General features: G+C 34.2%; 1 protein-coding gene across 1 annotated transcript in view; it reads right to left on the reverse strand.

The window, feature by feature from the left end:
- The window catches only part of RYR3 (ryanodine receptor 3), a 219,232-nt gene that overhangs the window by 46,587 nt on the left and 155,071 nt on the right, over nt 1-17,574 (reverse strand). The window contains exons 59-69 of the mRNA XM_074149970.1: nt 17,442-17,509; nt 16,488-16,609; nt 14,226-14,275; nt 13,477-13,537; nt 12,201-12,439; nt 11,184-11,265; nt 7,982-8,112; nt 6,316-6,636; nt 4,732-4,972; nt 3,132-3,219; nt 2,929-3,021 (exon numbers count right to left, since the gene is read on the reverse strand). Coding sequence (XP_074006071.1) covers nt 2,929-3,021; nt 3,132-3,219; nt 4,732-4,972; nt 6,316-6,636; nt 7,982-8,112; nt 11,184-11,265; nt 12,201-12,439; nt 13,477-13,537; nt 14,226-14,275; nt 16,488-16,609; nt 17,442-17,509 — 1,496 coding nt within the window. The remainder of the gene's footprint in view (nt 1-2,928; nt 3,022-3,131; nt 3,220-4,731; nt 4,973-6,315; nt 6,637-7,981; nt 8,113-11,183; nt 11,266-12,200; nt 12,440-13,476; nt 13,538-14,225; nt 14,276-16,487; nt 16,610-17,441; nt 17,510-17,574) is intronic.

Raw genomic sequence — 17,574 nt, forward strand, 5'->3', positions numbered from 1 at the left:
AACATAACAGATTATTGGAGTTGAATGTGTTTAAATTCTCCATTTCAACATTTCTATCTGTTATTTCAATGCAATCTAAATTACCAGTCTTTCTCGGACTGCAAGTTCTCTAACTTACCATTCCCCTCCGAGCAATCTGCTGCCATTTTTTTAGAAAAGAAAAATTAAAAAACTTGCTCAGCTGTTAATACATTTGAGAAAATATTAACAAAGTTAATATTGTATACTCAAAATACAACGGGTACTCAATCAGTGTATTGGTTGTAATGATGAATCATTTGTTACCACTGCTATCAGCTATGAATAAATAATGTAATCCTAATCCTTCGTCCTCTACATATTTTTTCCTGCGTATGGCATGTAAAGATATAGAACTTACATACATGATGTATCACCCCTTAACACAGTAGTACTATCACAGTATCTTGTATCTTAGGAATACTACTAAGTTTCTGTTGTTAAGACAGTTGTCTAAAGGAATCTGAGATCATCACGGGGCCTTACTCCTTTTAAAAGGCCCAAAACTGTTCAGTCTTGGGCCAACTGTTAATAGCCAATGTTTATATTCACAGTTACCTATACAGTCTCATACTTGATAAATACTGGGTATGACTGCTTCCACTAAAAATAACGTGAATAAAGAGGAAAGTGCTAATTATTCTGTTAGCGTACTCCTTCCTGAGCTGAATGTTAATATTAAAGCAAGAAATTATAAAAATAATGTTCCCTAATGTAACAGCTTCTACTGATTGTTCTCTGAGGATATAAATAAGTATCAAACCTTGTAAGAAACCCCAAAATTCAGTTACTTATGAGAATTTATTGTTTATTCTAAACTATGCAGTCTTAAAAAAATTATTCAGATCTGAATGTACGCTTGCATGAACGTGCTGGGTTTAGATCACTCTCATTATATATTATGAAATGTTATGAATTTTCTGCTTAGAAAATTGATATAGAAAAGCAATCTAGCACTTCTAAAAGATGTCTTATGTATGTATCATGGTACATAAGTCATCATGAAACAAATGTGTATCTAAATGATCAGCTGTTCTGCAATCACTCCTGCAGCTATGGTACCATATTAATAAAATATTCAGTCATCAACAATACAATCTTTTATTTCTTCCTGTATTAGCAATAATCACGCACAGTGTCCTTGAATACTATGATTTGGTATTAATATGCTTACAAAAAAATTACATGCAAATAAAAAAAATTTATAATCTCATGGTATTGTATACCATATGAAGAAAAGTGCATTTACATATGCATCCACATCCCTGTTCCATATATTTAAACATACACAACAAATATTTGAAAATGTAATCTCAAACCCAAACTCTCTCAAATTGGGGTCATATAGCTTCTTGATGTTAAATTCCTGTGATTTTATCCAAAATGGAGCAGTATGAGGGATACCTATTCTTTATTTTCTGAAGATTTGTTTTGTCATTCCTGCCATGCCAGACTGACTAAAATGTGACACTAACAGTTTACATCATATTATCCTATTATCAATACTGCAGTGAGACACAATTTAGATCAAATATGAATCCCCTGATTCTAATCTATCATGTTTTTAAAAAAGTACACCTAATTCTTGGCACCTCAGGCCAATTCTAACATATAAATGTTGAAGTATACGTATGAAATGTATGTGTAGTGATTGCCGTACGATAAAAGTACAGGGCTACATGCTAGACTCTGTTACTGTGCAACTCATCATCAAATAGCCTGGACTGTCCCCAGTACACATCTTGCTAATGAGGATAATACAAACATTTCAATTCTATCACACATTTTCAAGGAGCTGCATCTTGAAAACAAGAACACACATTAAAAATTTCATTTTCTTCAAATATGGAATTCTCTATATAGCTTGAATTGCTGTTCAGTGCCAATCATGAACTAACCACAAGCAGAAAATCTGTTATTTTTGCTTGTAAACTTCCCAATATCAGGGTGTGACTTAAACAAATTTCAGAATTTAACATAATATAATTAAAAGAAGAAAAAAAAATTTTAAGAGAATTAAGGAATATAATGGCCCATCTTATCTGATTCTCTGTTGTCTAAAGTTGGACTTCCAGTAGCTAGGTTACAATCAAATACAGTGAAATACAAAACAAAAAACCCCAGCACTTCTCTGCAACAATTTCAAAATAGGATTACTCCAAACACGTTACAGATGTGAATAAAACAAGGGTTCTTTGCTACATTTACCAACAATAATTTGGAATTATTCTTCAACTGGCTTGAGTTGAATAAGGCAATCTTCCTCAGCTAATGTCAAAGTGTCATTTTTTACTTTGACAACATGCACTTTCTCTATTTTACAGGTAACAAAAGCAACTTTCCAGGCATCGTGTCGGCATCTTGTTATATTGAAAATAAGCAAAAAAAGAAATGAATGTAGTCATTATTAAGAAACAAGAAAAACAGTGCACACGTGGCATGCTATACGTATGAATAAAGAGGTATATGCAAAGACATCATTCCTCCATCAAAGCTGACAGAAAAATACAGGTTGATGTCCACAAGAAAAAGATCAGGCAACAAAACAACCAATGTTTCTTCACTTGCTTTTATAAAAAAGTTATTTTTATAACCTTTCTTTTTTTCCTGAAAGATCAACCACCCATTTTATATTTAAGATTACAACCCATATTCTCTCATACATTTTACTTTTTCAAATCAAGACCTTTATTTTAATCTTGTGTCTTTTGATTACTTAGCAGACATTTAATAAGTAACTTTAAGGTACATAGTCTGTATTTTGCATAGCAGTTGTCATGTCTATCATTAAGGAGCAAAACTATTATTTGTTTCTTCTACCACCGTAACAGCTGCAATCTGAGTAGATTTTCAGAGCCTTCTTACAACATGCTGAAGACTTAACTGATCCACAAATTTTTATTAACTTACTTTAGACATCTTGCTCTTGGTGTCTCCTGTTAAAAATGCCAAATTGTTGATTTCATTCTGAATCACAAAATTTTGTTCTTCTCTTTTGAAATTCTAAAGATGAAAAAAAACCACAACCCACCAGAAGTTTAATTCATCTGCGTGTACCACATTTACATGAAAAGAGAATGAAATGGAAGAAAAAAATATACATCTTATCTTACATGTGATTTACACCACAGGATAAAAACTTCAGCTACCATTCGGAAGAGTTCATCAGAATCTGCATCTGGTTTCTTTAGCCAATTGGCTCTGATGACAAAAACAAGAGAAATTGAAAATAAGACATTTAAAATAAGACAATTGAGTATAGTAACCTCTGTTTAATAGATCTGGTTACATTTGTATAGTTAATCTTGGAATTTAATGAGAATCACTTCAACTTTCCATGCCAATGGTTAGCGAGACCGTTTTTCAAAGCAGTTTAACTCATCTCCAATAAAACTCCTAATTCTTGGCTACTTATTTCTGCCTGCTCCTCCTCCCCATGGCGCCAACATATGTTTTTGTGCCTATTCTGTGAACCAGACTAGAAAAAACAGACCTGACCAAAAAGCAAAACTTTTTCTCTGATTATTTCTCTATTTCTCTTTTTTTTTTGTTCATAATAAAACTTTCTTATCAGAATTTTGTGTTGATTCAAAGAGAACACTATAATGGGGAGAAGAGGAATAGTACAGGGAAATGAACGAGTGGGTAGAAGTGTGAGGACTGACTGCTTCAATTGGTTTATTTTTGTAATCCAGGAACTAATACAACTTCAGTCTGGGTCTTGTCTGCAAAAGGATGCTCAGAAAATTTGCGCAAATGAACTAACAGATGCAACCCTCTTAAATGTCTGTAAATCAAAATGACCATACGTAAAGTGGGCATCTGACAGCAGACATGGAAGTAATTATTACATTATAAATTATGCTCATTAACTCTATCTTTCTAGTTGGATTTCTCCATAGCCCAGTTAAATGTGTGTTTTTTAAAAATTTGAAGTGTTTCCTTGCCAGCAAGGTTTGACCGAGTAAAACCTTGAGTTCATCTAGAAAAAGCAAATAATTCTCAGTGTAAATTGGTTCACAGCATAAATAATCATACATGGAATGAAAATGCTCCTAATTAGCCCAATATGTACTATCAACTAAAAAATGTAAGAGGACAATGATTGTGCACGGAAGAACAATGTTTTTCAGGACAGGATTAAGACACTGTAGATAATGAGATACTATAAATACTTCAGCCACTCTTCCAGGACAAAGGAAAGGGAAAGTGTAGGCACAGAATAATCCTTCAATAAACGGTTGAGGAGGAAAACTTCTGGTAATTCCAAAGGCAATACAATGTTGTCCAAACACTTTTTATTTCCGTCTTAAAAAAACAACACAAAAGATTAGTATCTTTGTGGTATTATCCACAAATAGGATGATTCAATTGAGCCATTCATTAACAGTTAAGGATTTTAGCCATTTTTTAACTTTTGAAAGGCATACTCATTTGTAATGTGATTGGGCTGTAGTAGCATATATAAAAGCCTGGTCAGGAAATGCATTCTCAGTGATAATAGTCCAGTTACAATACAACCAAATAAGCCAAATGCATGTGAGAAAAAGCTATGTATTCAAGGTACATCATTCTGGAAGTTAAGAGTCTTAAAATATTCAGGATCTGATTCTCAGCATAACATTAAATGCACTGTGTTCTTTCTGCTAATCTGATCATGGACTTCAGTACATTAATTAATAAATATGAGTTTAATTATTAGTTTTTATTTACCTGTTGTTGTCTACATAACGTATCAACATTGGATAGAAGGCGTAAAGGTCTCTGCAAAGAACAGCAAACTCATCAAGAATGAGTAGCTCAGCTTCTTGTGTGTCAGTTTTACTATCTGCTCTCAGTTGCTCCTCTTCCATCACGATCTTTATTGCTTTCTTCTTCAATTTCTCCAGTGTTGGAATGAAGTGACTTTTGAGCAGATCAGGCCTGGCTTTGCTGATGATGGGTTGAGCATAAACTATACATAAAAAATATAGATTATCTAATGATTAACGCACAATTGATGCCTTTCATTGTATTAATATGAACTCTGCAGTTCTAGAAAACATGAAGGTCACAGTGCTTCATATATTTCTGAAGCATCATAAAATTATTAATAAAACTATGAATATAGCTTTGTAACAACTGTGTGTATTGAGAGACTGAAAACTAGTTACTGGGAATTCAGACTGTAAGTATTTCAGTCTTACAACAAATTAAACTACCATGGTTTTGGCAAGCCACATGTCTCTAACTCAGAACCTAAACAAAATAGGAATTGAGACACAAAGTCCTTGCAAAAATACTGTTGGGGTTTTCTTGGCACATGTTTTTCTGCATACAGTGTCAGAAAATAATCAGAAGATAGCATTCTGGAAAAATTCCTTTAACTCTTTTAGGCTGAAATGCAGAGAATAAATGACTAATTCAAGATCATAGATCTATATTTTGTACAAGCATTAGTAATAAAATATAGATCGCCTGAGTCAAAACCACAAGAACCACAGTAGTACCTTACCTCCTTATGCACATAAGCAGCCACTACAAAACTGCAAGCAGTGGTCTCTACAATTAAGCAGCAAACTTCCTACTGAATTTTCATGGAATTCTTGTTTATATTAAAGATGTTCCAGATTTAAAATAATACTGAAAACCCAGTATCAATGGGGCACTAAAATTTACCAGGAAATTACCTTTACATAGATTTTTTTGAACCACCTTATTGCATGTTATACTCTTACACTGTTTAAGATGAATGATAAAATTTGCATACAGTAAATTTCTTTAGCTAGCTAGCCACTAAATGTTACAGGACATTTTGAGAAATCTTTCTGCTCATTTAATAGCTGGCACAGTTACTCAGGCAAAGCAACTAATTCTGAATTTGGGTTACTCGGATTATTTCATCATATACACTTTCTTTCCCCTTTACCCTGATATTTCATGAACAGAATTCACAGGACTTACATCCTCTAGTGCAACACTTACATGTCTTGAAAATTAATGGCATTCACAACTCCAAATTAAACACTAAGGCTCTTACACAGTGCATAGAGGAGGTAAGATTTTCAAAATCCATTATGTTGTACAGAAAGGTCTCTGTTTATGGTGATGCTTTAATGAATGCATTAAAATAATAATTAAAAAAAAATTAAAATGAAAATCTCTCTCTCTTATTATTACTAAACTACTCTTTATCTTTCTTTCCTGCTGTTTGTAATTATAACTGATTATTACTATATCACTGGGTAATACAGTAAAGTGTAGCAAAGTAATTAAATGTTATTAGGTAGAATTACTCTTTAAAAATATTTACAGTACCTGCAATTCTTTTCATCCAAGATGCTTCATCTATTCCCAGATTGTTGTTAATGATTTTCAGAATGTTGCCAAGAACAATGCTGAGATGCTCAGATGTTATCATTGTACAACAAGGCCCAGCACTTTGAGGAACACTCTCAGACCCTCTTTCCCACCAGTAGGATAAATAGTTGCATAGCATGGGTAAGATAACCTCAATTACATGAGGCATTTCAGTGTATCTTGCTCCAGACTCTGCTAAATTATTAATTTCCTTTATTAGTCCATCCAACTGAGGGATCTCTGGACACATCTCTTCTACTGTATCAGGCATACCTAAAACTGCAAGTAAGGGTAGAAAAGCAAAAGATTAGTTAACAAAATAAAACACATCTAAGTTCATCGGTGTTTAAACCCTAAATACAAATAACATTGTCACTCGGGTTTTTTTCTGTCACCACCTTGGGCAGACATAACTATAGTAAGACTTTGGGGTATACGTGGGTCTCCCATCTCATAAATTTTGTCTTCCTGATGATGTGCACATAGCGCTGATGTAGACAATAGCTGCCGTAAAACTATGGCTTTACCATAAGGTGTCCTGCAGTTACCTGGTGAACAGCCCAGCTACGTAAAAGTGTAGAACTCAGAGTTTATATTAATTTTGGATAAACTTTGGCCACTGTTTCCATAATCATTCAGAACATTCTTGTCAATTTGCAAAAGATAAAATCCACCTCAGGGAAAGGGAAACAAACAGCTCAAGATTATGGCTGGGATTAAAATTAAACTGTATGTAGTTCATGAACTCTGCGCACCTATCTACCAACAAAAAAGCCATGAAAGAATTCCAGTTGTCAGATGCTTGTACCAGAAACTGAAGGGTCCTTATTCAGCAATTAACAACCCATCAAAATCTAATGCCAGTCACTCTAGCAAAATTCTTCTTCCACTAATGCTGCTCCTATAAAATAGAGCTGACAGGAAGGAAGGACTAGCACAAGCTTTTCTGTAAGTGCTTTTATATGGAAAAACTTATGAAGCATATGGAATAGATCTACCTACATTTTTTGTTTGTTTGTTTATAGTAACAATGATTTAGGCAGGTAATGAGGAAATCAATGGAGGAAAATACTGAAATGCTTTAAGATATGAGAGTCCATCAAGAGTAAGTTAGGAGAGAAGCAAGTGAATAAAATCTGTGCAGGACTCATGCTCCTTTGATTAAGATTTCATGGAACTGAAGTCATGTTCTCTCAGGAGCTCCCTATACCAAACTGCACTGGAGTACTGGTAAGACAACAAAAAATATCAATAATTTTCCTGTTCACATAAATATTACATCTCTTGCATTTTGCTAGTAAGAACACAGCTGTACAATTTGCTAAAAATTGTTGTAATGTAGATATGCTCTTTGACAAAGCCTCAAATATTACATCATTCAGGTTCAGAAAAGAATTCAAGCATCATGTTCAGAAAAATATAAAAATAGGAGAAAGGGAACAATGTTAACACAATCACAACAAAGCAGAGCAAGGCTAAAATGACCAATAGTAGCAGTTCTCCACTTACTGAGGCATCCATATGGGGTTTTTTCCTTATTACAATTTCTTTCTATTACTATTAGTTAGAGAGGAGCAAACAACTTTTTTTTTTTTTTTTTTTTTTTAAAAGGAACAGGACTTACTTGCTCTTTCTCTTGCACTTTTTGTGTTGAAGACAGACAATGGGTTGTAATGGTTGAGAGAAGGTTCAAGGAATGCTACTGGAATGGCTGCTGCAAGAGATGCTAAGCACTCACCAAGTGCGGGACGCTGCCTGTATACGAGAGGCACTAAAAGTTACCTGGGAGGAAAAGTCTTTCACTAGGCTTTCAATGACTTGCATGCATTATAAAGCACTATTAACATTTATTGCTGATTTAGTTATCTTTTTAATACATTAGAAACTATTTGACAATTTTGAAAAACTGCATTTTTCACATGAACAAAATTACTGGAATTTACAGCGGTGTAAGAAACACATTTTTGAAAAAAACCAACAACCTCCACCAAATACTGGATATTAAAGGTAAACTGCTCCACAGTGCAACTGTGTGACCACAAACTATAGAAAACACGTCCAGAATACGCACAAAGAATAGATTAGTAACTGCATATTCATATTACACCTTCAGTTTGCTAAAACAAGAAGCAAATACATATAATCAATAGGAATTTTTTTTGGCAGTCATACCCTTTTTCAAGATTTCACTTCTTTTCTGTATTTATATATATTTCTTTTGCTTCACACATGATACCATTTGCATAATCAAATGATGAAAAACACTACTGCTGCTTATTGAAGGCTGATGTCATGACTTTATGACACTCTGTGTAGTGTGTTCTGAAACAGGAAATTCTATATTCCCCCCATCCCCAACCTTCCTATGTTCCTATTTGACTGTTCTGTCGTAGCACTAAAATTCAGATAAGCTGGATGAAGGAACTGGTTCACCGAAAAATAAACCTCACTGTAAAACCAAAACTGACCAAGCCAAACCAACAGCAAGCAAACATGTTCATCATCTGGCTGAATAAACACGATTAACCAGAAAAAAAAGAAAGGCGTGGAAATGTACAGATGAAAGTGCAAGAGATGCTGAGACAATCTTTTTCAGTGTAAGACCAGACTCACATTGACTTAAAAATAAAGCTAAGGTGCTCTTTTGAAGTTCTGAAGCACTGTGTATAGAAGACGCCTTACAGATTTTGTTACGCTTGACATACAGATTGGATAAAGATAGCACACATCTTTCATCCTTTGAAGCTCTTAAGTTTTTTTTGGAATAGAGATGGAACTATTGGAGTGGGTCCAGAGGAGGGCCACAAAAATGATCAGAGGACTGGAACAACTCTCCTGTGAAGACTGGCTGAAAGAGCTGGGGGTTGTTGAGCCTGGAGAAGAGAAGGCTCCGGGGAGACCTTATTGCAGCCTTTCAGTACTTAAAGACTGCTTATAAGAAAGACATGGACAAACTTTTTAGCAGGGCCTAGGACAAGGGGTAATGGCTTTAAACTAAAAGAGGGAAGATTTTGACTAGATATAAGAAAGAAATTTTTTACGATGAGGGTAGTAAAACACTGGCACATGTTGCCCAGAGAGCTGGTAGATGCCCCATCCCTGGAAACATTCAAGGTCAGGTTGGGCAGGGCTCTGAGCAACCTGATCTAGTCGAAGATGTTCCTGATCATTGCATGTGGGTTGGACCAGATGACCCCTAATGGTCCCTTCCAACCCAAGCTATTCGATGATTCTATGATTGTTTAACTTCCAAGAATAACAACAACCTTTTTAAGACTCCTTAGTGTCAACAAAGCCTTCCACATTGTATGACCTAAAGTCAAAGATTGTGCCCCATCTACTACCTCATCTTCAACTGCTTATTTCAATTTTTATTTCACAACTATGCTGGCACTGAGGTCAGACTGACAGGCCTAAAATTTCCAGGATCCTCCTTACAGCCCTTTTTGTGGACGGGCATCACATTTGCTAGCCTCCAGTCAACTGGAACCTCCCCAGCTAGCCAGGACTGCTGATAAATGATGGAAAGAGGCTTGGTGAGCACTTCCGCCAGCTCCCTCAGTACCCTTGGGTGGATCCCATCCAGCCCCATAGATTTGTGTGTGTGTCTAAGTGCTGTAGCAGGTCACTCATCATTTCCCCTTGGATTATGGGTGCTTCATTCTGCTCCTCATCCCTGTCTTCTAGCTTACACGTACCCAACTTTCTATATGAAAGGAGGATATCAAGAAGCCAAAAGACAAGAAGGTGAACAATTATACAACAAGGCTAAGAAAATTACTCTAAGTACACAGATATTTTCTGTCATATGGAAGTCCTAAATATAAGAAACCAAGAGAAGGCCTATAATTTTGCAGGACAGAAATTAGAAAAGATAAGAAGAATTTCAGAGCAGATAGTCACTGACATAAAAAGAAAATAATATAAAAGAAACCACACATGGAACTGAATGGTTCAACAGAATGAATGGAGTAAAAGGTACTTAAAGAAAAGTCAAATTAACTCTTTATGTTATGTTGTTAAAATATGTTAGGAAGACAACTAACTGGAAGTATTTGCTCCAAAGAATGAGGAAGAATGGCCAGAGGCTGATGTCCAAGTCTTGGAGGAAGTGGAAGACACTTGAAATGTAATCAAATCAAGATCAAAAACCACCAGCTGATGGCAGTCATGAAGAAGTATTTCCTATTATACTGTTGTTATAACAGACTTTCTTGCATCTTTGGCAGTCTTCATTTTGAGAAGCCTCAAATAAGTCAAAATGAAATCTTAAACTGAACAATCTGGATATGTATGTATGACTGAATAGCAGTTAATTTTGTCATATTTAACTACATACACAAAAAAAGTGCTATAATTTCTTAACTTATGCAGAAGTTTGTATTTCTTATTATTGATACAGATATTTCATCATTTGTGCAAAGAATCATTTAGAAATACGTTTCTATAAACTAGTCAGGAAAAGACCAAGACACCATAAAGGGATATACAACTCAGCCTGCTTACCACAGCACATGCAGGAGCCAAACTTTGGAATCCCTAATGAGAATCCATGGAAAAATTTAGCTTTCCCTTTGGGAAAAATAAACTCCCTGCAGATACACTGCCATATACAGGATGAGTTGTTTGCTTTTATTTAGTTTTGGGTTGGGACTTTTTTGTGTGGAATTGAACTCTAAGATATAGGCAACTACATTCCAGCTAAAGTGTATTTTAAACATGCTCACACTGTTTCAGATTCACCTTTCATTCACACTGCTTTATTACCCAAACAACATACTCCTAAAGAAGAGAAAATTTTACATGCTGAGTTTTTCACTCAGTACCTTTCAACATAGATGTTCTTCCCGGTCCCAAGGGAATAGAGGCTACAAAGAATTCTGTAACATGAAACTTGTACATCACCCACTAGAGGAAAATAGGAAGTAGATTATCAGTATTTATTCAGCTAAAGACTATTTTCCAAATATTAAACATCTGTTTTATGGATTCTTATAAACGGTGTCTACAACTTTTAGCACATGTACCACTGAACATTCTAGGGTGTCAATACTCCACACACGTATCTTCAGTTTCTCTGATACCGGGTCTGTCATCTACATTCATTCCAAAACCTAACAGATCATCAGACATTCCAAGAGGCCAGCAGATACTTGCTAATAAGATATTGCAGGTTATTACACTTTCAGAGTACAATTTTAAGCTAAACCACATCCATCTGTGCATCTAACCTCCAGGAACATGATCTAAAGGCTCCCCAACTTTTTAAGGGAAGTCTTTTAACGCCTATAAATCTTTTAATTATCTTCTGCTTTGGAACTCTGATCACCAAATATATACAAAATTTTGACACAGTATATTGCTGAATCTCGAGGAGGCATTTCAGCAATTTTAAACTAAAGGATGCTAAAAATAAGGAAAATTTAAATTAAAAGAACTAAAGTGGTTTCAAATGTATGAAAAAACCCACAAGGAATTAATAATGAGTTGTCTCCTTTAATCTAATGAAGTAAAAGTATGTAACAAAAATAAGCATCATTTAATTTTTGACAGGAAACTAGTCTCATCCACACAGTTGGCAAGAGAGCACTTAAGGGGAAATTTTAATTTCTCTCTCTTGATGTTTGGAGAAATATTGTACATAATTAATTTGAAACTGACTGAGTATTATTTTTAAACATGCAATAGAAATAAGGTACTGTGCAGCTAATTTCAGATTTAATGCTGGAAACGTGTGTGTTAGTGAAAACAGAATTTCATCCTTTGTATTCATGCAATTGTTACTAAAACCCATTTGTATTATTAGAACAAAATAAACTTCAAAAATAAAATAAAATACTTACAAAGTAAATCGATTCCAAACTGATACTGTGAAATATGTTCAAAAATTGATGTCAAGATTGGTAACAATGCTACTGTAGTATAATTGATATTCTGTGAAACACCCTTGATTTGAGTTCGTGAATGGGTAAATTTTCCAAGTTTAAGATTTTCTGAAGTTTTTTCCAGGTCTTCAGCTGCATTTTCAAAAAAGGCACGCAAGCCAGCTTTAACAAGCTCTGATCCTGACTTCATAACAGTTCTGAAAAATAATAAGGGAAAAATATTTACGTTGCGTTGATCCTTAGTAGTTGTATAGATATATATGTACATGTTACTTACATTCTATCAGTCTTTGAAGATACACACATGTATCAGTGAACTTTACATTATGAACTGAAAAACATCTACACAACAGTATAAGCAACAATTAGCTTGGAGTGTTTCATACAAAATAACAACAAAGAACTTGCTTCCAAAATCTTGTCTTTCCAGTTTTTGTGATCTGCTTTCAAGTAAGATAATGCCTTCTCAGCAAATGTCACAGGTGGTGAGAAAGGTCCTCCGTACAATATGCTCAAGAAAAATAACTCTAAATCCCTAAATGTTTATGGAAACCACAGTAACTAGGTATGCAAGTCAGGACACATGCTCACCTATCTTCAAAGCACCCTAAATCTAGCAAATGCAACTGTAATACCAGCATCACAGTTGCATTCCTTAATTTTTTTGCACTTTTCTCCAACCCCTGAATAAAGTTTTCCAGTATTGTTATTCACAATAAGCTCATTGTCAGGCTGCTGTATAACATAACGAGGCCAGAAAACAGCTGAAGTTAGAAAACTATCCTGCCCTGTGTTTTAACGTACGTAAGCATTTCAATGGCAAATAGCAGAAGTTAATGAATGTAACTATGCCCACATATTAACACATTCTGCATATTTCTAAAGCCAAATTTTCCAATATGCACTAAACTGTCTCAGTATCTACAGATATTAATACTTGCAGTTCCACTATTTCTGTCATTTATATCTCCCAATAAAGTGTTTAAATGCCTTTGGAAAGGGTGAAAAAAGTTTTCAATGTTTTAATGACAGGCATTGAACAGAAAAAAGTAGATGAAACTCTACATAAAATATGCTAGAGTGGTCAATGCGGAGGTCAATATCTGAATTATTGATACTGCTAGTATCATTAATTATAAATAATAAAAAAATACAGGAACAATCCAACTGCTCCTGAAAAAAAGCTCTGCAACACCTGTGTAGTTTGCAGTTGGTACAGATGTTGCAAACTTACCGTGTGTCAAGAGACTGAGCTAAGATGTGCAGGCAGTTCACCATTGTAGCAGAATCACTACCTGGTTAGAAAGAGATACTATGATAGCACAATAGTATAAAAAATGTAGGATAATCTAACGATCCAAAATGTCACTACTGGAGATGCAGAGGTTAAACAAGACATGACAAGTTTCCCACCTTAGGTCACTGGAGGGAGAGTTAGGTTTGGTTCTAGAGCTAACATTCAATTTCTTAAGTTCATTTCCATATAAAAACTAAAAGGAATAACTAGTGTCTACTTATGGCTCATTTTCATCACTCGACCCTGCAACATTCTGAACTTTGTACCTTGTAGTACCTACATTTTTTTATAATCTTCTTACCAATACCTTTGAAAAAGGTATGTTATTTTTCCCCACATCCCCCTAGCCTATTGAGATATTAATCTATTGGATTCAATGGTTGAATGATAGAAATCAAAACAATAAGTGTAAGACAACTTTTGAAAAGCTAAAAATAACTGCAATGGCATGAAATTTTAGAGGAGTCTGAAAATCCTAGAAGCTCCTATTTCTTACTGCTCCAGCACTTTACATATCCTACTAACTCTTAGCTTCAGAGCCCTGTTCAATGCGCTCACTAATTGTACTGGTATTTTTTGCATAATTTTATATAAAATTTTGCCTAATAGCTTGTGAAAAGCTTCAGGTAAGATTCAAGCAATGGTTATACAACCTCTGTATTTTATCAAGGTCTTTCTTAACTTACCAAAAAGTGAGATCCTATGTCTAACAAGAGCAGCTAGTTTGCAGAACAGGCTAAAGTAGAAAAGAACAGAAAGAGCAAGACAAGATAACACAAGGATTAAAGATTTATTTAGAATATGAGGTAAAGAGTAGTAGGAATATGAAAGAGAAAACACAACATAGTTCCTGGAAAGTGTATTTTCAATCATACATGATGATAACAGTCAGCCAAATAACTGCAACAAGCAGAATAACTTTTTGAAGCTTCTGCTTCTGAATTGTCTCATTTTCTAAGCTTCAGTACTTCAGAGATGACTTGAAATGTGAAACTTTCTTTTGATTACAGCAGTTTCCAACAATTGCTTATTATATGGTTGAGTCACTCTATGTGGCTGTTATTTTTGAATGCTTTTTTTTTTTTTTGTAAGAACAAGAAAAACTGAGTAACATTTTATTGTTTTACTTGGCACTCCACAGGGAGTGAACGTTACAAATCTTCATACTATTTAGAACAATTTGAGAAGATATCCTTTGTAAATACATAAATCTCTGTTTAGCCATTGATGATGATAAGATGAACCCTGAAATACATATAGACTAGAGGAGCTTCTGGCAAGTATGTCAGAAACTTGCATATCTAACCTGCCTGCCAAAATAATAGGATATTTAAGAGAAAGGAAAAATCACCAACTCTCTGAAGATTAAAGGGGCTACTGTAATGTCTAAACCCAAAGAGAGCTAGGCAGACTTTATCATCTGTGCTATACTTTACAAATGGAATGAGGATGTAACAAAAAGAGGCAAATATACCTTAGAAATTGGTATGGTCTGTTACTAATAACATACAGTCATTGTTACCTTCACAATAGTATGGAAATACTGTTCTTCCTACAAGATGAAAATTACTGATAGTTACTATTCTCAATGAAGAAAGGACAAGAATTATAAGATATTTCTGAATTTATAATAGTAGATATGCAGGCTAGACATCTAACTTCCTTCACGTGCCTCTGTAAAGGCATTTTGTACAACCCTAGCAAGCACCTGTCTTTGTTACACTGACCTGACTGACTTTAGCAAAGTAACAGGAGTATTCAGAGAGGAAGCATGAAATTGAAATGAAATGAAACTTCCATCCTCCTGAACCTGAGCTGACGTCCTCAGTTACATTTGTATATAATATATTTGAAAGCTCAGTAAAGCAGAATCATAGGGACTTAACACTCTTACAGGCAATTGCTATATAAGGACTACCACCCGCAAGGGGTAATACTAATTTAGAGAAATGCAAAAATACGCTGGAAGATAAACTGAAGAATGGAAACGAGGAAGCTCAGTGCTAGGCCTGATCTTACGTAACAATGAGTAAGTAACCTTTACTTTCAAATTTTTTATCTACTCTCTGTTGGAAAAAGTAGTCAACTCTGGTCAGCACAGTGAAAGAAAGCAAAAGAAATTTGAGAAACTGACACTTAAGTAAGAGAGCATGAGAACACAAATTGAAAGACTATGATACAAAATTTCCCAAAGGAAGTAACTGGCATCACCTCTATAAGGGAGAGAAAAAAGCTGGCAACAAAAATATTAGGTGACAGTCATAGTTAAAAACAAATTAAATATTAATTTTTAAATGTTAACTGCAGAAAAATGAAATTAATATTTTTGTAAAGGCAACACATTATAAATTAAAAGGCAACTGTCTCTTTTTATTGGAGTTTTCTAGAATAATTTTGAGTCAAATGGCAGATTCCAACCAAATCTGAAACAGTACAGATGTCTAAAAATTACTGAATTCCAGCAATTTTTGTGCAGGGGGCAGAAAAAATTTTGTAGAGAAGGAAGAATCCATTAATTATCCCTAAAAAGATGCGTCATGGTATTTTTCACATTTTTTGATATTTGAAAATTTAAATGTGAGACCATTTAAATGACCCAACAGTGGGATAAGGTTCAACCAGTAACTGCCATCAACAATGAAACACAAACCCATCAGAAACTAAGTTTTATTTGTTCCGTTGCTCACAGATTAATTTATTGTTTTCAATGTTATCATCCACAATTATATATTGTAATTATATAATTAGTGTACATACTTAATTCTTTAATTATATATTAAAGAATACTAAAATGAGGAATTCTATTCACTCACTGCCATTCTGATACAGAATAAACTATTCCTTTTCTGTATCAGGAAACTGAGCTTATGAACTCTCTTTCTCTTTAATCTGAGATCTTTAATTATCTATATAGAACCCTCCTGTGTATATCTTAATTTTCTACTTACCTTGCTACCATTTCTTTTTCCTTATTTGATGCATATCCACAGCTACTGAGTGTTTTTGTTGGAGAAGACAGGAAGTAGAGGCAGTGATTTGTAAAGTACTGATCAACTAATGGTAAAAGAACCTAAGAAATACAGATACAAAATGTATTTTTCACAGAGCACAATGGCAAATGTAGCAACAACGCTCTGATTGGTCAAAGTTCATTCAAAGAATTTTAGAAGTTCTGTTAACAGTTGTATTTTCTCATTTCAGACACAAAGTCATACAAATTAAACCTTTAAGCCTTACAATTTTACTTAAAAGCTATGTAAATAATCAGAGTTACACAGATCTATCTATTTTTGATCTAATATTGCAGGCTTACTCTTCTCACATTCAACAGTGATAAATATCACTGAACTCAGAGGACCCTTCCTCTCCACTAGTTATGTAACTGTCCAGTACAGATATAAAGGGAGAGGGCCTTTTTTTTTTTTTAAGTTCCTAAATTAAATCCTAAAAGTTCCTTACTTCAAATCTGATTATTGACAATGTTTTTCTTATTAGGCACACAGATGAGTATGACATTACTATGTACAGACATACTTCCTCCTGTTAATTAAATGATACTATGCACTTCAGTGATATATCGAGGCAAAAATTTTCAGAAATAATTTTTATGTTCAGCAAAAGTATTTAATGTAATAAATAAGCTGCCTTTTAATTTCTATATTCCTTCTCATGTAGAAGCAGATCTATTGAAATATTTTGAAATACTTGAACCCATCATAAATATTAAAATATTCTGGAAAATATTTTGAAATATTTGTTAACAACATTTAATTGATTACTTACCATGAAAAAAAAGGGAAAGATATATTTCTATTACCTAAAAAATAGTCTAACATTACAAATTTCCTTGTTCCGTATAATGGAATGTATACGTACATTACTTGAAATACCAGATCACTCACTTTGGCAAAGAATTTTATTTCCTGGTCATGTGGAGATTTTTCTGTTTTTCCACTGGTTACAATGGCTTCTGCAAGAATACAATCAAGGTACACACGAATAAGAAGTTGGCTAATAATAAATAACACAATAGCT

This window comes from Numenius arquata, chromosome 6 (assembly GCF_964106895.1).
Source record: "Numenius arquata chromosome 6, bNumArq3.hap1.1, whole genome shotgun sequence".
Taxonomy (NCBI): domain Eukaryota; kingdom Metazoa; phylum Chordata; class Aves; order Charadriiformes; family Scolopacidae; genus Numenius; species Numenius arquata.